This window comes from Strix aluco, chromosome 8 (genome assembly GCF_031877795.1).
Source record: "Strix aluco isolate bStrAlu1 chromosome 8, bStrAlu1.hap1, whole genome shotgun sequence".
In the NCBI taxonomy this organism is placed as follows: Eukaryota; Metazoa; Chordata; class Aves; order Strigiformes; family Strigidae; genus Strix; species Strix aluco.
This window is the reverse complement of record NC_133938.1, coordinates 4,345,871-4,369,694: the sequence shown is the minus strand read 5'-3', so window position 1 is coordinate 4,369,694 and position 23,824 is coordinate 4,345,871. Positions and strand designations below refer to the sequence as shown.

The following is a 23,824-nucleotide window of genomic DNA, read 5'->3' as shown; positions in this document are numbered from 1 at the left end:
TCAACATCCAATCTTCTCGTTATTTTCAGCATCCCCACATTTTTCATTTTCTTTCCCCATCACATATTCATCAGATGCTGTACAAACAAGTGTAGATTTAAAGTGTCCCTGTAACATTTTACTTATTCTGTGACTTAATAATAAAAAGAGCACTGAATAGAAAGGCTAGAGTTCAATTTCTGAGCTCTATTGCCATTTGCAAGCTGCACTCTCCCACAGCTCCTCGCTTGAAATACAGCCACCCATTCAGCTTTATGCTAGCTCTGGAGCAATAAAACTGCACTTTGCCAGAGGAATTTTAAATCGTTCTACACCAATGCAGAGATCTTTAAAAAACAAATTTAAAAACGTAAAAAGTGAGGGTCGAAGTGAAACTTTTGGATTTTATCAAGTGGGTCTGCAAATTCTCCATCTTTAAAAAGAAAATTTTCATTTGCTTTCAGAAGTGAAAAGGGACATTTTTTGGATGAAGATTTTTATTTAATTTGCCTGAAGGCCCCTGAAATATAAAACTTGGTGAACAAGAATTAAAAATTTAAAAAAAGAAAATCTACCTTAAGTGGAAATCTCCATCATATTGATGCATTTAATGATTTAGACTGCAGGAACTTGTAACCCAAGCTCTGTTCCCGGGGCTGGCTCCATGCAGGATGGCTGGACAGCACTTGAGAGCACTCACCATGGCCAACGGGCAGCAGGATGTGACCCTCTGCTCCACATCGAGGGGAACAACATCAGGTCTGTGCATCTTGCTGCGTGGAGGAGGTTTATTATTTGAAAGGTGTCACAGTGCAATGCACAGGGCAGGGAGGGGGCATCTCCCGTGCCCTGTCGCGTGTGGCTTGGCACTTCTCCTCCAGGTGCCTGTTTTTCTCCGTGTTTTCTTTGTCTGCCTTGGATTGAGACTTCCTGGAGGAGAGCCCACTTCTGCGCAGTGCAGAGCACCGCAGAGGCCTGGCTGCACCTGGGTTTCTAGGAGCGAAATTAAGCAATTACAAATTGTTACTCTCGTTTTTCAGCAATTTCATGCCGAAGTTCTGTTTTTCTTCAAAGTAAAGGTCAATGGTTAATTCAAAACTTCTATTTCCCCCAAAATTATGGGCTGGGGAAATAATGCAGAGGCAGTGAGCCCAATTCTACCCTCTGTTATACTTTTGTAAACCTGAAATAGCTCACTTCGTTTGCACCAAGTCTTTCCTTCTGATTTCTTCTGGCCTTTTCCAGGGGTGTTACAGGGGCTGTGGCTGCACCACTGGCTTTTTATGGACCCAGGTCCTCCTGAGGACCCGTCCATACATTGTCCTCTCACTTGGACCAGATAAACTGGACACCAGCACTCACAGCCCTGGAAGCATCTTATCTGGGATTCAAAGTTACCTGAAGTCCTTTCAGCGCAGGGATTGATGATGTAACAGATGATGCACTGATTTAATTCCCCCTGAGTCAAGGCATTGCGGACACAGCTACCTGCGAGAGTCCGCGTATGTTTTAGCAGAGTACAGATTCTACATTCCGTTATGGTCATTGATGTGTTTTTATTATTAATGTGTCTTGAAAAATAAGATGTTTAGCTAAGCTTACTAATTCCTTGAAACTCAAATCATTTAAGCTGTCTAACCTTGTTCAGGATAATTATTTCTATCCATTATCCATCATGCTAAAAAATGACAGCTCTGGGACAAGGAGGCTTTTCAAGCAAATGTTTTAAGACAGTGTTTTAGGTTGCAGGCACTGGTAAATGTTAATTAAATTAGATAAACAGTGACTCAGAGTAGCTGCGCTATACTGGAAAGAAAAATGGGAGGTAATGGAGGAAGGAATTTGGCAGCTGAAAGGTCGAAACAGCTTTTTTGGAACCGAGAATCTGTCCCTTGAGCAAGTACCTTGCCTGAATTCAACAGGATGAAAAGAACTGGTGTCCTTTTACACCTCCAGAGAGCATTTGCATGGGTTTGCTGAGTGCATTTCTGCCAGGGCATGTGGTGCATGTACCTCTCCAAGGTGTCCTCCAAGTCCATCCACCAGCCTTGGCCATACAATCACAGAACCATTGTCCTCTGCCAGCATCTCCATCCTCAGGTAGGGCCAGTCCTGAAACTGCCCAGCCAGGCTGAACATTGAATTGTTCCATTTGGTGAAAGTTGTCTACTGCACTGAATTGAGCAGTTACAAGAATAAGGCTCCAAAAGTGACCTCCAGGTCTGAAAACACTTCTCCTGATAACTCCTGTGACATAACTATCCTTAATCTGTATGGCAATACAGTTTAGTATTACTTATTAATACTTAATACAACAGTTCTTATCATCTTGTGCAACTGCTTCAACATTGTGCAATAATATTTTGAAAATTGAAGCACTGAAAAGAAGATTTTCTACTGAGGAATGCACTAAAGATCCCAAGTGAAATACCTGGCTTTGAGTTTTCCACCTACCCAAAGAGAAGAGGCTGAGAATGAGATCCTTACCTTTTCTGTGAAAGTGAGTGACTTGCTGATGTGAAGGGGTTCCTGGTGTCCCAAGCTGACCCTCTCTCAGGTCCTGCAGGGTGGTGGGGCCCTCCCTTTGGAGAAGTTTTGGAGAGGATTTGTTTTGCTCCTGCACCTATGGAGTTTGTACAGGGAGACAAAACTCCATGAGTGCAACAGGGTGCACCTGTATAGGGATGGGATGAAGGGAAAAGGGAAGAAAGTCATGCAGCACTCTTAAAACAACTTAAATTGTGTTAAAGGAGTATATGGGCCACCTATAGAAGTTTATCAGCTTTAGTCTTTTGCATCTTTTAGCTCACAAGAGAGGTTCTTATGTTTGTTCCAGGTGTCTGAGGGTCCCTTACTGCTGCCTTTTGTCCCCAGCTGCAGCAGAAATTAGTGGACCCTCTGCTCTGCTGGCTCAATGACCATCACTTACTTGTGTTGGTAGGCACGTCTGGTGCCTACAGGGAATAACCAACACCAAATCTTGCAGTGGCTGGGGAACAAAGGCTTCGGGAGTGAGTAAAAAGCCATCGGTGAGCAAGCCAGCCAGCTACAGCTCTCCCAAATGAAACCCAGAAACTGCTCAACTATTCTAATTCCTGCACATCTCGGGTCATGTTCCTTCAAGCGTTCAGCTGACTCGCCTTTCCTTCTGGAAACAGCGGTACTGCAGTCCCTTGCCGAGCACGGTCCCTGACGGAGAACCCGTGGTACCCTCACCCTTGGTATCCTGTGATTCAGCCAAGTGTTGGGTTTTATACTACGGAGATTCTGATCTGCCCAAACTTTCTTCACCTGCTCTGATCATTTCAGCTCCTTGGGGACACACACCTCCATGCCACTGTCCAACTAATTAGTTGCTTCACTGGCTGCATTCTGCAATTCTTCAATGATGGGTCCCCATCTGACATCTTATGACAACTGATTAGTAAAGTAGGCCATGAGTTTAAGAACTATGTAATTTGGGCACCACTTACTATTAACTGTTTGCATGCTCTTGTTTGTTTGTTTGTTTCTTAAGAAATTTTTGCCCTTCAATGTAAATACCAAAAGATGCAAAAAAGTTTGTGAACTGGCAGTTTTACAAAGCAAGTTGCAGTAAATCTTAAGATCCCTTAAATAACAAGCCCTGAAGAGGCAATAAGGGAATATATGTCCTCACTGCAATGCTATATATTACAGAAGTCTAGATATCAAGGCAACATCCAAAATTGCTAGTCTGTCCTGTAGTCTTGGGCCAGAAACATACGCAAGCTAATTAATTAATTAGAATTAAGTCAAAACAACCTGTCTTCACCCCAGGTTCCCCCTGCCAACAGAGCAGAAAAGAAACAATAAATAAAACTTGAAGGTTTAAACACGATGAATACTCCTCTCCGGGTTAAAATGGTGTCAGTAAGCTACAGCACCACAGCAGTTAAATGTCGTTGAAGATTTGACCGCCTTTGGTCTGGGATTTTCTCTCACTTGAGCTGGTCAAACCAATCTTTCCAAAACACTGACTTCTGAACTTTTGCCAGAGGTGCCTCTCTCCGGTGACCAGGCAGGCGACATTGTTAAACCTGTCAGTTCAGAATAAGCAGAAAAGTGTGCACACGCCATGGGGAGGGCATTTAAAGGCACAGGGTTTCCTTTGGTGGATGAAATGGAGGGCTTGCATACATACCAGGAGGCTTACGAACATTTGGGGAGAGCAGTGGGACCCCATTGCCAGTAGGCTGCTATGCATCCCACTGGGTGGAGAAAGCTATCCCAGTTTTAAAATCTGTCTTTTCTAAAAGACAGAGCTCTGCTGTTGCAAGATGATGCACAATCTGGTTTCAGGGAAGTCTGAAAGATAAAGGGGGAGAAAGAAAGAAAACTAAGTTGCTACCAAAAAGAGATAAGAGACAAAACCTTACAGATTTTGTGTTCATACACATGCCACCACTGGCTAAGGATCTCAGGTAATTTCTCATCTAAGCCACTCTTGACTGCATGTTCAGCCTTCCTGATAATCCTGAGGCACTGCAAGTGCTGGTTATTCAGGCTCTGATCACATTACTGCAGTGGCCAGTCCAGAGTTTTGTAACAGAAGTCACCAATGATTCTGATTTTAGCACCATGGTTGGGAGGAAGAATCACAAACAACTCTTGCTCCTCTTGAACCAAACAGTCCTGGTGTAATACACCAAAGGAGTGTTTCTTTGCTCCTTCAAACAACCACCTGTAAAGAAGTCTCCTCTACATACATTAGTAAACTTATGTCCACTGTGAACCTCTGATATCTGATCAGGATAGTTAGAGTGCTCTAACTGGGAAGCTGAATGCTTGTTTCGCTGTGACCTATGGTCTAGCCTAGCACAAACTGGACTCACACCAGACCAGAGATGAAATGGCTCTGCTGCCACCAACCCAAGGTCCCCTCCTATCAACAGAGAGGAGGATGATCCTCTCATCTTTCCAGGTCTCTCTGTATTTATACAACACCACTTACATTGGGCACTGCCATCTCACCTGCAAGAAGCAGCATGAGTCCAGAGCAAAGTCTGAGCCTGTATCTTTACCCTGGGGTATCAAATCAGCCAAGACGTACCTCCAGCTCTTTCAATATTTATATACAACTGAGGGTAAGTGGTCTCAGTGCTGGCAAGGCACAGAAAACAAACATCTCTATTTTTCACCATATGAAATCATGCCAATACCAGGATGAGGTCCCAATGCTGAGTCAAGATAACCTGAAAGATACACAACAGGTAGGTGAAGTTGAACCCAAGTGAGACAGGACATGTCAGTATGCAGAAGAGAGAATTTGGAAGAGTTTGTGGTTAAAGCACACATTTACGATTGAGGTCCTATTTAAAAAAATGAAAGGAGAAGAATCCACAGGTACATTCAGCTCTCTCATAGCAGCAATTAGCACTTCCAACCATCCCCAGTTGGCTGGGAGACTGCATCCCATCCTGGCAGATACTGACCTGGCCTTAGTTTTTCACACCTTGGTCACTTGGCTATATTACAGCAAACCGATATACCTGGGCATGAAGCCTGCAACACTTAGGAAACTCCAAATAGTACAAAATGTTACAGAAAACCTCTTCGGTGATACTCACTGACACAAATACATCACATCTATCCTCAACTGTCTACAATAGCTTCACAATTTTAATTTGGAGACATGTTCAAGTTTTTGACCCTTTTCTTTCTGATGCTCCTTGGCCTGAAGCTAGGCTATCTGAAAAACTGTGTGAAACTATTGAATAAAACCCATAATCAAGAAACATGCTTCCCTGGTACACTAGAAACCTTTACAACAGGAGTAAAGCTTGTCTGTGTGAGAGACTGAACTTTTGCATGAGCATGGTATGAACTTGCTTAATCATAGAAGATCGTGTGTGCTGTAATCAGGAGTCATCCCCCTCTCTCAGCCAAGTGCATTTGCAATTGCTTGATGAATATATAGTATAAAAATAAATAAATCAGAAAAGCTCTGGAGGAAGCCACTGAGCTCTCCTCCAGCGCAAATTCAGTTACAGGTATTCCTCATGTTGGCATTCATGGCTCGTGCAGACCCTCCCCTCACTCAAAACAGATGCAAGTAAGCAAATAAAAGAGTTGCAAGCTGACGAGACCGTCAGCATGATGTGTTCAAAGGGTGTTCCCAAACGATCTGTTTTCTGCATCTCCCATTTGTAACCAGAGTTTACAGCAAGTCAATTTTTAGTTATTTCAGATGAATAACAACTAGACCACTCAATTTGTTTAAACCCACTAGAGGTGATTACATCTCACCAAATTCAGATGTCTCTCCACCCAGATCTGAGGACTTTAAGCAAAGATCAAACAATCCTCTGTGTAATATCAGGAAAACTACAGATACTAGGGAGCTGTAGGTGAATCATAAAAACCCCTTTGTGTTCACACTTGAATTCTTGATTTGTCTGAATAATGCCAGGAAAAAAGAGAAGCCTTCATCTTAGATTTCCAGTACCTGGCTGACAAAAAGAGCAGGTTAATACTTTTTTTCTAATAAGTTTGGCAGACTCATAAAGAGGACTCCCTTGGAGATACCATGAAGTGCAATTTTTCAGAGAAATTTCTTTTTGTGAGCTGTAAATGTATGTTTGGTCAGAGTTTTGGCAAACAACACAAGCTAGTTTTTGTCCTATGTAAGCCTTTTACGTCATGACCTAAAAACAACAACAGCTGTTAATTATTTATCAGCTGATGAACATTGGCCTGTTAATTGCAAAACATTATAAAATAGATTAGGCAGCAAAGCTCGGTATGTATGCAAGCAAGGTTTTTTGCTCTGTTTTGTATGTGACTTGATTAAATAAGCAATTTTAGGTCTCTGCTTATTTTACAGAGACTGCCTTTACCAGTAATTTGATCTCAAAAACTCTAATGGGTAATCAATCTTCAGTTAAATTTACTCAAAATCGGATTTTTCAGACTTCAAGTTTTTGAGCCTCTATCATGACTCTAATCTGTCACGAAGATGAGCTCTCTACTATCTCTGGTGTATCATGTTTTGAACCAAAATGATCAGAGCTCCTTTGAAAGGGGAAGCTCTAATGAGCAAGGACAAGACCACAAGATTCAAGAGATTGCTCTCTCCAACCTTCTTCTTGCTAAGTCTTAGCCTTTACATGCTATTCTTGTCATTCAATACTATTTAGTAGAGCATCAGAAGACCAGCGTAGACAGTTAGTGACTCACCTGCATTACAGCTCCTACTGGCTACTTGGTCTGTTGACAAGAAAACCATGATTGACTCCATACCAATGAAATAAAAGTTTCTGATTTTCCTAGTACCTCCCTTGTGCCAGTAGAGTATTTTCATCCTATTAATTTGGTCCCAATGTACAACAGTCTTTCACATGCAAATGGATATACCAGGGCAAGGAGAACATATACACAAAGAGGTTTTTTGAGAGGCTGTGCAGGGCTACCTGGTGAAGGACCTCTGGGCAGGATTCGCATGCCATTGTCCACCATGCAGGCATTTTAATACATATGAGCATGGGTGGTCTGATACCAGCATTGAAATAATCTGCTCCCGTTGCCCATGTTTATCTGCTTGCCCATTACCCATCACATTGGCCCCATCCTCTTGTTGGCCTTCTAACATCATCAATTTGGGGGCTGACCAGGAGAATCTTGTTCTTACACTCTGATGTGCCATCTCCTTCACTTTTTACAAAGGAAGGTGATTTTTCATGGCAAACTCAGACATCCCAAGAGGCCAGCGCTCATCAACTGACACACAATAAGGTGGATCTTAAACCAGTGCACATCTGAGTAGGTTGATTGAATTAAATGGAGCCTCACTGATTCACACCAGCTGAGAAGAGCACTTGAGGAAGGGACTTTAGAGAATTTAGGACTGTTCCAACTGTGAAACCCTTTAAAGTTTGGTTCACAGACCTGCAAAGCAGAGAACAGACTGGCAGTATGTGCATGCAGATCAGAACCAGTCCCAAAGGTGGTGAGACACTTCCATCAGGATTTCATATTTTTTGCTGGACTCATGGTGCCAGTTACAAATCTCTGCATATTCCAGCAGTCAAACAGCTGGAAAGGGCACAAGACTGCTGGCTCTGACCAGCTTCCTGCAGTGCTCGCTGGAGCAGCTTTTCTCACTTCCATTGGATTTCAGTACTGCCACACTTTGGGTCAGCAACCTCCAAATAAAAACTTTCAAGCTTTTCAGAAGTCATACCCATCCCCAAAGGAAACAAGAAAAACCCAAAACAGATGCATGCAAACTTGGTTTTAAGAAACCAAGGGAAGGGTGGGAACAGTGTGCTTGACGCTTTTTACTCTAAATAGCATCAGGAAGTTCTGCGGTCCCTGAATTAAAAAGGAAATAAACTTTCAGTGCAGGTTGTGGGACCAGTAGTTTATACACTAAAGCAATATGTACATTTAACAATCTGAAAATGAGGCAGCTCTGCACTGCACAGCCGGCCACACAGAAAATAAACAAACCCCTTGGAGCGATCGTCCTGGAAGGTTTCAGCTCCAGTTCAGACCAATGTTTGAGTGTATGATGAAGGTGTGACTGCGGGGAGGCCAATGGTCCTCCAGCTGGGACCCAAGGGCTGGGTAAGAGGGGCCAAGCCCAGCCCTCTCGCCATGAAGCCAAGGTCAGCCTTGCCTGAATGAAGGTTGCTGGAAGAGGGCCATAATTTTCAAAATCATTTAAATGGTTAAATGGGCTACACATGTGGCAGAGTGCTCCTGGAGTGACAAATTTAGAGTGCTGTATTCTGTTTAAATAATGAATGTTGTATTTTTTCTTTTTCTTTTTTTTTTTTTTTTTCTTTACAGGGCTTGTAGAGCCTGTAAAGTGTCCTCAAGTATAGAAAATCCCCAATTGCTCTAAATATACAATCACCCTGACCACTGAGCTTTGGCCTTCTAAACCAGAGCAGAACTGGGGCAGAAATGAAAGCGTATTTATAAAAATATCCACAATGTCAGATACCCCTAAACTGTTTCCTAACAGCATCTGATCTAAGAGGGGCTTGAACTCTGAATTTCATAGGTACTGCTTAGATCTCTGAATGCTCCTCATGTTCTTAATCACGTCTGCTCCAGAGATGAGGCTATGAATAATTAACTATGCCTCCAACATTACAGTCATAGATTATGGTGGTGGTGACTTGTGGACTGCCATGCGCAGCATAAACCATTTAGGAAACTCTGTTATCCACTTTCCCTTTATATTTGTCTTGCAATCACTTACCGCTTAAAAGGGTAAATCTTTCATAGCTTTAATTAAAGCATTTAAAATAATTTACACTGAAATTGTATGTGCTTGGGTCTGTCAAAATTGATGCTTTAATAACATGTCATCCCTTTTTTCGATTGCCCTGAAATCTGTTAAAATTACCACTAATCTAATTGGGAACAAAGTTGTCAAATGCATGCAGCTCTGACAGTTTGTCTTTCTGCAAACTGCCGACAGATTGCAAGTTACGCATGTGTTGAGCAGATGGGTAAGTTAAAAGGAACACAAAAAAAAGCAATTTATTAAATCACCTGGAACCAGCAGCTCCATTCCAAAAATAGTGAGAATGAAATATAGCAAGAGCTAGGAGAGTTGGCACTGGAATATGCCAGAAGGTACCAGTTACAAAACAAGATAAACATTTTGAGAAGCCTCAGCTGTGTTGCAGAATAATGAGGCGTTATTTAACCCGATATAGATTACCAGCAGAAATTAATTTAGGGTGCAGGGTTTTGTGAGAGTGTGTGAGTGTGGATTTTTTTTTTTTTTTAAGGATTTTTTTTTTTTTAATCCCTGTGTTTTAACTCCTTCGTGTCTGAAAGGCAAGTCCCCCATCTCTCTCCCTCAACCCCAGTCCTTCCCCACAGAGCTGCTGGACCCACATTACATCCCTGTGGCGGAGGCCAGCAGCGAGTGCCCTCTCCTTCAGCTTCCTCCTACACCCTCCCTTTCACAGGCACCTCCCTCATATTTGAGAGAGGTCAAGGTTGCAGGTTCCTCAGAGACAACTTGACCACTGACGTCCTTGGGCCAGGCAGTCCCATACCTGCCTATAAACACCTTTTTTGGAAGGAAATGTGACGAGGAGGGAGGCAGAGGTAGCACCCTCCAGGGACAACTGGCCTATCCATCCAGTTATGCCCTTTGAAATCCCTTCCTTGGATCTCCAGCTCACTCTCCATGGGTCCGCTGCTGCTCCTCTGCTCCCTGCCCATCCTCCACGTCCCCCACCTCTAAGTCACCCCAGGCAGCACGAAACAGAAATAAGCTCTACAGCCATCGCATGGATCCAGTCCTCCCCGCACTTGTCTCTCTGCCCTGGGGATACGTACTCGGCTGTGTTTATACAGCGCTTAGGGAAAAACAGACTTCATTCTTGGTTGCTCTGTAAGCACTACTCTGTTCAGCAGCATCTATTATTAAAGAGCAAGACCAAGATTAAAAACCAGTGCAGAAGCACTAGATAAGCATGATTCACCTGCTCAGACCACCATGGAGGACACCAGGGGGAAGATGCTCTGTGCTTCCCATGGTTCGGTGCCAGCTCGGGGGAAGGGATGAAGGCACGAGGCTCCACTGGTTCACCCTCATTTTTGGAGGAATTCCTGAAGTACCTGCTCTCACCAATGGTTAGGGGTGTTGTGGGCAGTGAGTGACTGCTTTGCCTTGTGGTCCTCATGCAAAGCTTTGCCAAAAGATATGCACCAAATCCTGCCCAAAGCAGCCAGATGGGCAAAAGAGAGGAAGGACAAATAGGTCCTGAGACACCACATTACCTTGGATCAACAGGATGCTCCGAGACCCCACAAAAAAAAGACATGAGCTCCCATGACCACAAAGTACATTAGGAAAGAGACCCTCTCAGAAACTTTATGAACTAGCTTTATAAGCCACAGTTTAAATGGCTACGGCATCATTTCAGCAAATGAAGATATACTGATTTAAACCAGCTGGCACTCTTTGGCCCATAACGCAAGGTAATAGGTAGCCCTTCCCAGCAAGCAGGGAGCTGGTGCCATTTCATACATGTGTTCAGGGAGGAGAAAAGATCATAAAAAGAATTGCAAATGGGAGGTTACAAGTAGAATTGCTTCTCCTTCCTTTTTTTTTTTTTTTGGCTTTTAAGTAAGGAATAAGCATTTTGACCCCTTCTTTGCCATAGAAAACTTGAGGAGGAAAGCCTGCCTAATTTTCTACAGTTTAAAGATGGCTTTACATACTGGTGTAAAGATGGATGAACCACTCTTCTGCAAAAGTGATGGCATTCCTTGTGTAAAATTTAGACTTATAAGTCTCAATAAACAAGAAAGATGAAAATGTAGCCCTAGGTAAAGGTAACATTAATGCACTCAGCGTGCCATCAGGCAAAGTATCATCCTTAATGCAAGATTAGAAGCCTATAATGTAAACCAGATAAGAAGCAGGGTGGGCCTGATTCTGAAATTGTCGCCAAGTAGTTTAAATTGTGACTAACCCCATGAAAGTCAATGGGAAAAAGTAAAAATCAAAGCAGAGTGAAAACATTTCAGGTATTTCAAGCGTAGTTGGGTCAGCCCCTGAATTCCTGAGCTCCCGTGCAGAGCAGAGATGGAGGCAGAAGGTGCTATTAAACAACATTTATGCCTCCACGTCCAAAAGCCAGAGCTTTCCTGATCCCTGCTTGGCTGCCTCCCAGCAGCTGGGCTGTAGCAACCAACATAGGGAAACCACATCTCTCCTCTCTGCCTTGTCCCGGGGTCCTTCCCTGAAGCTCCTTCCCTCTCCCATGCCCCCCTCCTTGCACGGTATGGGGGCAGCCACAGATGCTGGCCCACACTTTTTTCTTTCACTGCAATTTAAATGGACATTTTTCCCTCCCTCCATATCCAAGCGGGTCATCATTTAGAGTCCGTGATTTATTTAATGGTGGTTTTAACCCCACTTAGAAATGGGCTGCTTTCATGATTTATTGATTCCTTCTTCCCCTTGTTAATTTGACTCATTTCTTAGGAAATTATTCATAGTTAATCATGGTAAGAATAAAATTAGTTATAGTGCCCACTTTGCTGCAAAGGGAGCGTAAATAACTTTTAAAGCAAATCAGAAAGAAAAACATGTTAAAGCAAGAAAAAAAAGAAAAATGCAAAAGGCAGAAGAATATATATAAAATGATGCTAAACCAAAGGGGGCAGTAAATTAAGCCTCTCCACTGTTACTGGTTAGAGGAAGGCACAAATTTACATTCCACAGGAGCACAGCTTTTACAGCAGGCTCTCCTCAATTGAATTTGCCATATCTTTTGGGAAACACACCATTTGGAAGATAAAATCTCCCACCACTCCACCACCACAGCCACCATTCAGAAGATTAAAAAACCCCGCCAACTCTGTTGTGTGCCTTTTGTGCCCACTAGAGGAATGTAAAACCATTATATTTAAGTATCATAATGGCCAACATATGCTTTTTCTTAGAAATGACACCACCATCTGGATTAAGTTCTCCTGATCATTTCAGACAATGTTACGATTATTATTTTTTTTTTTTCCCCTTCAGGAGAATGAACTGCCCAGAAAGCAACAACAGTCGTAGGTGGGGAAATTTTGCTTTTCCTTTTTCACCACTGGCAAGCTTGAGAAACATGGTAGACTCTTTATATGTACCTAAATCATTTGATTTCACTTGCTAATTGATCACGAAAGCCTACCTGGGTACACCCCAATATTAAGCCTGTGAGACTCCTATTGCCTTTGGTTGTACAATTTCACTATTACAGTTAATAAAGTATTTAATGCCCGTAATGATAAAATTACATTGTGTTAGTGTTTGCAGCAATCTCTTCCCCACAACCGCATCAGTCGTTGAATATTGCACCGACTAGTTTGGGGAGAAAGAGAGGCAAGCTTAACCCTTCACTGGCTGAGGGCTTTTCAGCACACTGGTGTGCAAAGGGGAGGTCTTCTCACCTGAGTGACTCCTTACCGGCCCCATGGCTATTGTCGTGGACGTCGGAGACCTTCTGGGCCACCACATCCAACTGGCTGTAACTGGAAATGGGCACGCCGGGATAATTGATGTACTCAATCTGACCAGGCACAGGTGGCAGGGAGACGGCATACAGCAGCTTCTCGGGTTTGCTAGTGCCATCTGTTGCCACAGGAACATCTGTCGTCAAGGTCACCCTGTCACCCTCTGTTAAAGTTACAGGTTTGGCGAGTAGAACAATGTCACCTAAAAAAATGAAATGAGTAAAAGGGGAAACCAACAGGAGAGAAATGAAAAAGGGGAATACTCTTTATTACATCCCAGACCAGAGGGAGAGAATAGGATAAAAGTCAGCCCTTCAGTTCAGTGGAAGGAGAAGAATTTTATCAAAATAGCTTGGGAAAATATTTTTGCTTTAGGTTTTAGAGGCAGACAGGACATTACAACAGAAAGAGCTGCAGAGCTATCTATCTCATTTGTTTCAAAAATGCCCCACAGTGAGTCTCACTTCAAGGCCAATACTAAGTGGAATCACAACATTTTTATCTAATCTCAGCCCGGGTGAGTTTATAGAGGAGCACATGTATTTATCTGGCTGCATGATTTGTTCAAAATATTGAAGCCAGCTTTGATTTTCTGTTTGGGGAGAGAGAATGACCCAGTTGTTTAGAAAGAACAATTATGTTAATAGATCCAAATGAGCCAATGGACAGAACGCGTTAATGAACTAAGCATTAAGCGCAAATGATGTGTTTTCAGCCGATAGTGATGCTGTAACCTCCACAACAGAGGTTCTGGCTCTGTTAGATTTATTTAAGAAGAGCTCCACCCTATCACCCAAGGACCGGGGAAATTTTCACATTTACAAAGGACTAGCCCCAGAAAATTGAGGTTGCTGGAAAACTGAACAACTGGTCTTCTCAGAAAAGGAGTAGCGATGAATTACCGAGTCATATCCACTTCACCCTTTTCTATCATAACCCTCCCTGTTTTTAAAAACATATCTGAATCAGGGTGGCAGCCCAATGGTTGACCTGCTGAAGGCAGAAGCAGAGACAAGATTTTATCCGAGGAAGTTGCAAAAGCAAGAGAATAACATTAATCAGCTTCCACCATTGTCAGTCAACTTGCTGATGACGTACAAAAGAGGCATTTCTAGCCTGGATGCTGCAGAAGCATTTTTCCTGTTTCTTGCCCTCTTATTATGTTGCCAACCGACTTTCAGAAACAACAGGTTCCTATTAAATGGAGAAAGCTGCCAGCAACATCTGAGAATAGTGGTTGTTAGGACTTGGGGGTTTTAAAAATTTGTTTCCACAACAAAACCTGCACCAATTTCCATGCTTTCCACCCCATTTGATGGGTCACCTTTTCTATTAACCCTTTTAACACCACTTCTCTGCTGCAGCTAGCATGGCAAATGAAAACTGTGAATGAGACTTGATGCATTCAAGAAGTGACTATTATCTGAGGAAATTAGTCTAAGGACATAATAGTAATTCAAAATATGAATACAATTAGTCAGCTTGCCCTCATATAGCAAAAATATTAATTGTGGTTGAGAAAAAAAGAAAATTACTAGCCCCTTCCCCAGCATGATGAACATTATCAAAACTCACCAGTCTTCGAGCATTTGTCATCAGACAAATTATTTGTGCTGTGTTGGAGAAGCTGTTGGGTGCTCTTACTTTTTGGTTGCATCTTTGAAGGAGACTAAATTTGTATGAGATCTCATTAAACAGTCACTCCTTTTCAGATTGTTTCCAAAAGTGATCTGAGATCAAGGAGGAGTGCAGAGGAGAGGACCTAGAAAGGCAAAGGCTGGGACAACACTGGAGGAAACAGCCAGGGACACAGGACATCATCCTGCTGCACACTTTGCTCAAGGGTTACAGAAGTCCACAGTCAAGCCCAGGCTGATGCAGTACTCATGTTGACTCATTTTCTTTACAGGAAATCCAAACAAGTAGGATAAAATAGGGAAACAACAGTGAAACAGGCACGTGTATTTAACCCAATTTCATTTTTGCCTATGTGTAACAAAGGGCCAAGTTTCCCATAGCATCTTGGATGTCTTTTGATACTCCAATTTTTTAGATGTTCAGCAATGTTCACCTAGATTGTCCCTTTTAGAAAAGCTTTCTGTTACTGTCTGCCACCGTGCTGCTTTGCCCCATTAATGACATCTGTAAACAGAAGTCTGCCAAACTTAAAAACACCAAGAGCCTTTCAAGGATTGGTGCCTGACCTTTGCTAACCCCATCAGATCTGCTCTGGAGAGATTCAATGATGGGAGATTGCTGCAAAACCCATGACATGGAGACAACCCTCCTGATTACTCCTTTGAGCAGCAGGTTACCCACTCCCATTGCTTAATGCCGGGGGAAAAAAACAGGCTCCTTCTGTCCCTAATTATGAGCACAAGGATGAAGCTTTTAAGTCCATACTCAGGCCACATTGATCTGAGTACACTGCTGAACTGGGATGTCAGCCATCGACTGGTTTGCTTATCATGAAGCAGGTACTATTTAAAATAACCAACCTAAAAAGTCTCTGAGTTTATATTGATAATCAAAAGAATAAATAACTGCACATCTGATCTTATAGGTAGCCTGATTCACTGCTTTTCTGTTTCTTTTTCTCAGCCTGATACCCACTGTGGTCAGGGTACGTACTGCTAAACGTATGCGACATACGACAAGAAGACACATACATCTGAAGTTGTTCATCTAGCAGCAACATTTGGCCTTAATATCTTCTTTTTTTTTTAGATTTTAGAAAAAAAACACCCCACTTTCAGATTTAAAGGAAAAAACAGATTCCAACTGCTAGGATGGGTGAAACCTCGTGACCGGCTGCACCTCGGCAGCTCGAGCAGCTGCCGACATCCCCTGTGCGCTCCTTGGGGCCATGCCGGCTCCCTGCCTGGTGAGGCTGGTGAAGCCACTTGGATTTTTTTGATTCACTTGCTTAAATGTCGTGGGCTTGAAAGTTTGACTTGAAATATAACGTTAGTGGGTTTGTGGTAAAAGCAGCAGAGAGGATAGGATGACAGGCGGGGCAGAGGGGACTGATTGAAAGCAGGTGTGGAGGAGGAAGATGGGAGGAGGAGAAAGAGGAAAACATGACTGAGTAAGTAAACTCAATGTTATTATACATATTGAAAAAGAGCACCCATATATAGAGCACCCACCTGTGCTCACTTCTTTTTAACATTATTTTTTTTTAATATATAACAAGAAATAGGCTTTAAAATTGAGCTACCAAAACAAGGCACAGCGTGGCACGTGCTGCTCCCCCAGAGGTGGCCATGGGAAGAGGAGGACAGGACAGATGTTCCCAACAGTGTTTAACCACCACTGGGAGGTACCGGGGTCCTATGGGAAGGATGGTACAAGAGAGGTTGAAGGTGTGAGAGCCCATACAGACTTCAAGGTGGGCTTGGCTTCTGGCTACAGCGGAGATTTTGTATTTATACTTGTATACACCAATGCAGAGAGACTAAAATATAGTGGAGACCAGTGTTTCACCTAGTTTGGCCTCCCGAGGATCCTCATCATGTTCATTTGATTCCTGCACAGAGTACAGCCTTCTTCCCTTAACGGGTAAAATACATCCTCAAGCAAAAAAGCATTCCCCCTCATAAGGGAAAGGAAATGCCCAGGAAGGTAAATTAAAAATTATGGGATATTATTAACCGTATGATGCTGCTTTAGGGAGGCTGGTGAACCGCTTCCTCCCTCCATGCATCCGCACACCTTCACACCATCCCGATTCCATACGGCTTTGCCTAGTTTTTTACTACATTTTTACTTGATTGTACATATTATTGTCTCATTAACTGCAAAGCTTTGCAGGGCACTGAAAAGGAGAGAGCATTAAAATACACTGAAAAGTCCTGGAGCTCAATTAACACACACCAGGGGGTTCAAGGGGAGGGGAAGGGGGGGGTTCAGCTCCAATTATAAAAGGCAAACTTATCGTCTCTTTTTTTTTTTTTTTTGTAATATCAGCTAATTAGACTTTGACAACCAATTAGCAGATTTTTAGCTTTGCTGAGAATCAAGTTAGCGCTGAGAAAGGAGGAGGCAAGTAAACCAAACACGCAAAATGCTCCACTTGTACCACAAACAGGCTGTCCTTAAAAAAAAAATTATCCACAGGGCCAGATCCTGCTCTGGGATTTATAGCCCTTTCAGCTGGCTGCCACGCCAGTTACTTGCAGGTGTAAATTGAGCGTAGGACTTGGCCTGCAAACTTAAGCTCGCCATAACTCATGAAAACCCATGGCGGAGAAGCGCTCTCCAGCCTCCTTGCAAGGTTACATTTTAACTTTTAATAACCTTTTTTGCGATTTTTTTTTCCCTACCAACCATGAAGTACCCAGATGATTATTTAGGATTAATGGATTATCAAAAGTGCCAGTTGGCACACTCCTAGTAAAGAGAAAAAAAAAAAGAAGGGAAAAAAAGTGTAACAAATGCAGCTGTTTACTAATAAATAAAGCCTCAGCTGTAACAGAAATAAATTAGATGCATTTAATTGGTCGACTGCAAACCTCCTCTCTTTATTACAATGCTGCTTCTTGTTATTTTATGATGTCAGGGTAGATGGCAGACTGACAGAGTGTTTATGAATCACAGTTTGCAGATGGCACTCCTGGTTTTTCGGCAGTTATGAGCACAAGTAGCATGAGGACTCAATAGAGGGTTTTTGCCAGGGAGGACCCCCTGAGAATTAGCCGCCTTCATTTCTCTGGTGCCAATCTCCCCCTGACAGGAGCACTATTTCACAAAACCTACATTCAATAAATTACACCCGCCTGGCAAGAACTTGGAAATATTTAACACTCTGAGGACACCAGCGTCTCAATTTGATTTCTATTCATTTCCAGAGGACGCCAGGCACTACTTGGAACAGCCCTCGTTTGTGTGCATGCGCATGTGTTTCCCCCCCTGCCGCAGCTAAAAAAAAAAAAATAAAAAAATATAATGGTCTCTGCAGCCAGGAATATCTTGCTCTGCCTTAAAAATGACTTCAAGTCTCCTGAGGACAGTTTACGGTCTCGTGCCCTGGTCCTCCCGAGTTGCCCTGCCTAATGACAGCTTTGTAATCCAGTTGGGAAATAATCTCACATGGCTGCACTTGGAGCTCATGAGCTGTAAAACTTCTGGATTGAACTCCTTCGCCTGGTCACTTCAGTGAGCTACAAGCAAATGCAATGAGGGATGTGGTCATAATTGTCAACAGATTTGTAAATTTGTGTCATTAGTTATGCGCATAATGGATTTTATTCTAATGAGCTTGTTCATAAGAATGCCAGGAGGACTTGGCCCCTTTGGAGGAAATAAACTACAAACTTTGCCCATGCATTTTAAAACACATCAGTACCACATAAAAGGGAAAAAAAAAAAGTTTCCTCTTCTTTCAGTGCACTGCAGTTTTCACTTAGGTGAACCTGATGCAATAAGCTACGGCTCCTTTTACTGCGGTAAACTCATTCCCTACCTTTGCTGGGATTTCTCATGGATACATAGACATTTTCAGATGGGGACACGTTTTCTTCATCCACTGAGTAAAACTGGAAACTACCATGACTCTTTAGGCTCAAGGTATCAGTGTGGAAATACCAAAGGCAGTCCTTGTCCATACCCTCCCAACTGAAATTCATTCCAGGACACAACGCTGTCAAAGCTGCCATAGCCTGGAAAACCAGAGTACTCCCCACTTCCAAATCCAGCTAGAAACCCTGTGGTGCTCAGGGGGTCAGTCAACAGGACCCAATTCACATGGAACAACAATAAAACTAGTTATTATTAAATCAGGGTTTTATTAGATCTATTACTATTCAGTGTATTCTTATTAAATCTAGTTACAGCATTAGATTTGTTCTCCAGAGACAAAGAATGAGGCTTCTAAGCTTGCTCTTTGGGGAAATCTACTCCTGCTTTTCTTAGAAACAACCTGGATATTTTTATTGAATGCATGAGCTGAGCAAAGAAGCAGACAAGCCCATGGAAACCTACTGGCACCTTTGCCAAAATGATGTTCTCCGCGTGCCCAGCGGAGCCCTCTTCCCCTGCTTTCCCCTCCTCTCTCTCTCTGATCCTGCTTTTCAGCCAACCACATATAAAAATCTTCGGCATGTGCCAAGTACTACAGATGGGTCCATTGTAGCACACCCTAATGTTCATAGCTGACACCCAGGTGTTACAGTTTGTACTTGCTCGCTAGCCAGACGGTGGCTGTATGCCAAGGGGAAGGCACAAAGCACTCACATACCATGCTGAAAAGCTATATAAGAGAGACTTTAAGAGACAGAAGAGCAGGTAAGAGGCTATGCAAAAGCAAGAGGAGACCGGTCCACCAGCAACCACTTCCCCCTGCCGCCCATCCAGCCTCCCCTTCCCATAAAGCTCTGATTTATTATTGGATTACATCCGAGCATCTCCATTCCCCTGACCTTATCCACACTCAGACCAGCTTGTTTCAAACCTACTGCTGATCTGCAAGTTATTTCAGGTCTGGCTAGCAATAAAGCAACTTATTTAAAAGACACGGGCAGGGGGAGAACGGGCTGCCTGTTTCTGATGTGCTCATTGTGCCTGGGCTACAGACACTGCCTGCACGGGGTCTGAGAGTGTAAGGAGCAGAGCTCCTGAAATCACACCAGCTCACTATCTACATGTATTCAAGTGGCCTTGAGAGCATTTAAGAGCCCTTTTTATTTCAGTAGCTGGAAAGGGTTAACACCAGTATCCTATTTACTCTTCCATTTTCCCCTCCCAGGAGCCTACTCCCCTTCCAGCCTAATTTCCTTCAGTTTAATTAATTTTCAGTAATCACAAGTCTAGACACCACAAGCAGCAGCTTCACACCCCAGGTGACACGGTAATGTTCATAGCGGATGGGCAAAGGGACACGGTGCTGTTTCACGCACCAGCCCCCCGCACAGAGCTAGGGCTGCCCATGTCTCGGCTAAACCCTTTTTGGAGAACAAACAATTTTTTGGAGAACAAATGCTTTTAAGGATTCAGGTGCAGGGAGCTTTTCGACCATCTGGCTGGCGGGGGCTTCCCAGCTGTCTGCAGCGGGTGCGTTCGAAGCAGCACGTACAAGCAGGGTCCAACGCTTCGGAGACGTGCCAAACCTGCGGCACATGTGGAGAGCAACTGTGTAGCACCGGCTCACTCCAGAAAGCCTTGGATCGGCGGCGTGTGGGCTATAAAGCCATGCACCATACGTATGCTGTGGCCTACGCAGGATTTCTGGAGGGTTGGCAGCCCTTGCTGACATTATCAGAGGTGCTGGTCCCACACGCGCCTGCTATGTGGCCCCATACCTTGCTACTCTGGGTAAAGCCAGAAGTTCTCACTTCTTAGATAAAATTTCAGAAACAAAAAAGAGAAAAGGGCAAGAGCAGCTCTGATGGCCCTAAGCAAGTCATTCTCTATTGACCATTTTTCTTTGCCACCAGTTGCAAGGGAAGAAAAATTATGAGGTATTAGGAAGGCAAGTGATCTCTTGGAAGTACATAGAGAGGGATCACTTGAGACGTACGCAGGGGGACCAGGACTGCAGTACCCCGAGGACAACAGGATTTTGGTGTCATTAGAGCACAGAGGAGCAGAAGCCAGCAGGACATTGCTTAGCGCATTAAAAACTGCATCTTTTCCAACCCCGAACCACTTATAACCCACCAGGCTGAAGTACCTTCTAGGACTGCCACCATATCTGTTGGTATTTTGGATATGCACTTCCATGCATTAAAATTGATTATTTCGCATCCTGACGCTAGCTGTCGCTGATGGGTCTTGTGCTATTCCCTGCTCATCAGCACTGAGGAGCTCCGGAAAAGCTCGGTGGTGTTCGAGGGACTTGCACATATTTAGGATTAATATCCCACAGCACATGAGAATCAACTGGGGATCCAAAGACAGAGCTAACAGCCACCAGCCCTAGTAGCTGCTGCTTACACAGAGGCTCCGGACCAATTTTTAGCCCTATAAAAAGCAGACATTTTAAAACACATAAAATTGGACCAACTGATAGCCAGCCAACTTTTGCTATAATCTCTCTTTCAGTCTAACTCCAGTACAGAAAGAAAAAGAATACTAATGAAGGCACTTGACAGAAAGGACAGTTAGTTCATGCATGCATTAGTGAACAGTTATGGTGTGTGAAAAAAAAGCCTTCCTCTCCTTTGGTTGCAGAATATCACTGCTAAAATATTTCCCCCTTCCTCGCCCCAGTCTTGAGATTTAGTACTGGTATTTACTGAGCACAGTCTGCAGGGGTCTCTTCCCACCCCGTTTCGACGTGCTTCCACCTTCGCTAGGACCAAGCAGAACAAAAAGCCAACCAGCCATCGCCTACAGCGCTTGGCTCTCCGTGTAAAGCCCAGTCCTTATTACAGATTATTGCTCATGAACGTGTTGGCTTACAGCGAGGAAGCGGTCTGCTCCATCCCCAGCCCTCACAGCTCGTATTTAACTCCCACACAACCTGCGTATTCAGGTCGGTAGCACAAAGCCTCCCTTAGAGTATCTCTTCCTTCCTCTTGTGAAATGAATGACTCCACAGATCTGTTGGTTGGGCACTTACATTCCTACAGTGAGAAAGTAAATATTTAGCACCGGAAATATGTCACCCTGTTTGTGAAGATTAAGAATAATACCGTGGGCTTCAGCGAGCTGGGATCAGCAGCATCCGAGACACTCACAGCACTGTACTGTGACCCAGGATGAATAACACCATCCTCATCCACCCCATAATATTTTCCAGCTTCTGATTATTATGTTGTATTTCCCAAAACAAGACCACCTGACTCCCGGAAGGTTTTGTGTGTGTGTGTTCCCAGCAAGCAAAGCAAAACAAAGTAAATTAAATCCACAGGACAGAGCATGTTAAAGTCTATTTGGGTGTTACAAGCTAGATTTCCTAAAGCACTCAGGATGCCCAAAAAAATGGAAGTTCACTTTTACAGTCACCTTCCTCCCCTCTTGTGCTCTCCCCCCTCCCCTTCCCTTCGGTAGATTATGTGAGACTCATTACTTTTTATAGCTCTGAACAAAAAACATAATCTTACTGTTTCTTACTAATATTAGGCAATGACATAATGCCATTTGCAGAGGTGTCGCGCAAAGAGGCTGACTTTTACTGGCTTCTGATGGCAGGGCTCTCCACTTTATATTCTGTTTTATGTAAGCCTCCTCAGAATTTATTGACCTCAAAGGATTTCTTGAGTTGCTTAATTATAAAAGGAAGAAGACAGCACAGTGGCTTAGAGAACCAATATAAAAGTCAGCTAAAATGTGTCATTACAGAGAGGGATGGTGGAGGGAGACGTGTAGCAAAAAGTAGTTTCTAGGGTCTGAGCTCAAAAGGCAAAGCTTTTCCTCTGAGTTATTCCCTGGCAGGACTGGGATGTGGCAGGGCACTGCTGGAAGATGGCTTCTAGCTTGCCCTGGTGTTACAGAGGTGTGTTGTGTTAGCGCCAGGTGGGGTAGGGGCAGAGGCTGCGGGCATCTCTGAAACAGGAGCAAGGAGGAACTGAGAAAGAAATCCTGCAGGGGACCTTCCAGAGCCACCTAAATGCAGGAGAAAGTTTCAAATAAAAACCTATGTTTGGTCTTGCTACTTACCCTATCAATCAAATCAAATCATGAATTAAACCATTTCCAGAACAAGTCTGCTGCTGCAGGAACTGGCTGAGGATTTCACTCATCCCCAGGAAAAACGAAAAATAAAAGACCTAAAGTTACCGCTGCCTTCAGCTGCAGGCCTGGGCACATGGGGACACTTCAGTCGAGCTCATCCCCTGGAGCATCTTTGGTGTCTGCTGCTGACCCAGCACTGGAAATGGCTTTTCTCACCTGCTTCAACTTCTAAACCCATACTCCTGGGGAGAAAAAATTTTAAAAAAGAAACTGGGAGACACCGGTGAAAAAACAAACCAGCAGCAGTCGCTGCCCATTTAGCGAGGGGAATTTAATGATTTGAGACAGACTTCCTTGAGCTCAGCGTGTCTCCATATTGCACAGAGGTTACTAACTTCACATAGCCCCTTGTCTAGATTTAAAGCATAATTTATGTCCCCATGCTTCCAGTGTCACCCTTGCTCCTCAGGATGAAAGCTGAAGTGCCTGGGAACTGAGAATTCTCCAGGCTGGTGTTGGAAAAGCAATAAGGAGAGAGGCTGGGCAAAAAATCAGCTAAGAATAACAATAAAGAAGCTGGATAAGTATAATTAAAATACATGCATGAGCTGCAAGAAAGGACATTGGCTTTTCTACATGACCTACAGCAGGAATGGCACTGATGTGTTTGCACAGCACCCAGAACAGGGAGATAGGCAGCAGATCCTCCTCAGGCTCCTTATTTCTTAGCTACTTCTAATTTCAAAGTGGTGGAAGAGGGAGCTCAGATTGTTTAAAGATGTTATTTTGGTCTCTCTTACACCACTTGGTACGTGGCCTGTGATCATGGCCAAAAGAGGCAGATCTGGCTGGAAAGACTGAACGCTGCTTAGTATTTTCCCTGTAATATTTTCACATCTCGGGGAAAACTGTGGTAGTGAGGGATCTGTACCTAAGATTTTCTAATTCGTGTGACCATCACTTACTCGGCATGACACCACAGGTCTCACTTCTCTTGGCAGCAGTACAGGGCTCACGCTTTCATATGGATGAAGTATTTTTGAGCAATTTCTCCAATTTATTAAGCATGAACAGGCTCCTCTTAGCATCAAGCAGATAGAATTTTTTAAAAACATTTCAACAAATCTGCTCCTGCGGGACTGGGACAGAAAACTTTGCCATGTACATACACATGATTTTTTCTTACGTTGTCCTTCAGCCTCACAGATTTTGATGAAACTAGAGGTCAGAT

The 23,824-nt window shown here is 43.5% G+C and overlaps 1 protein-coding gene across 1 annotated transcript in view; it reads right to left on the bottom strand.

Annotated features, from left to right (window-relative positions):
• Positions 1 to 23,824, bottom strand: part of LOC141926794 (cytochrome P450 2J2-like) — a 131,884-nt gene that overhangs the window by 76,596 nt on the left and 31,464 nt on the right. Inside the window, 3 exon segments of the mRNA XM_074833192.1 lie at positions 1,378 to 1,467; positions 12,932 to 13,180; positions 22,810 to 22,835. Of these exon segments, the coding sequence (XP_074689293.1) occupies positions 1,378 to 1,467; positions 12,932 to 13,180; positions 22,810 to 22,835 (365 nt within the window).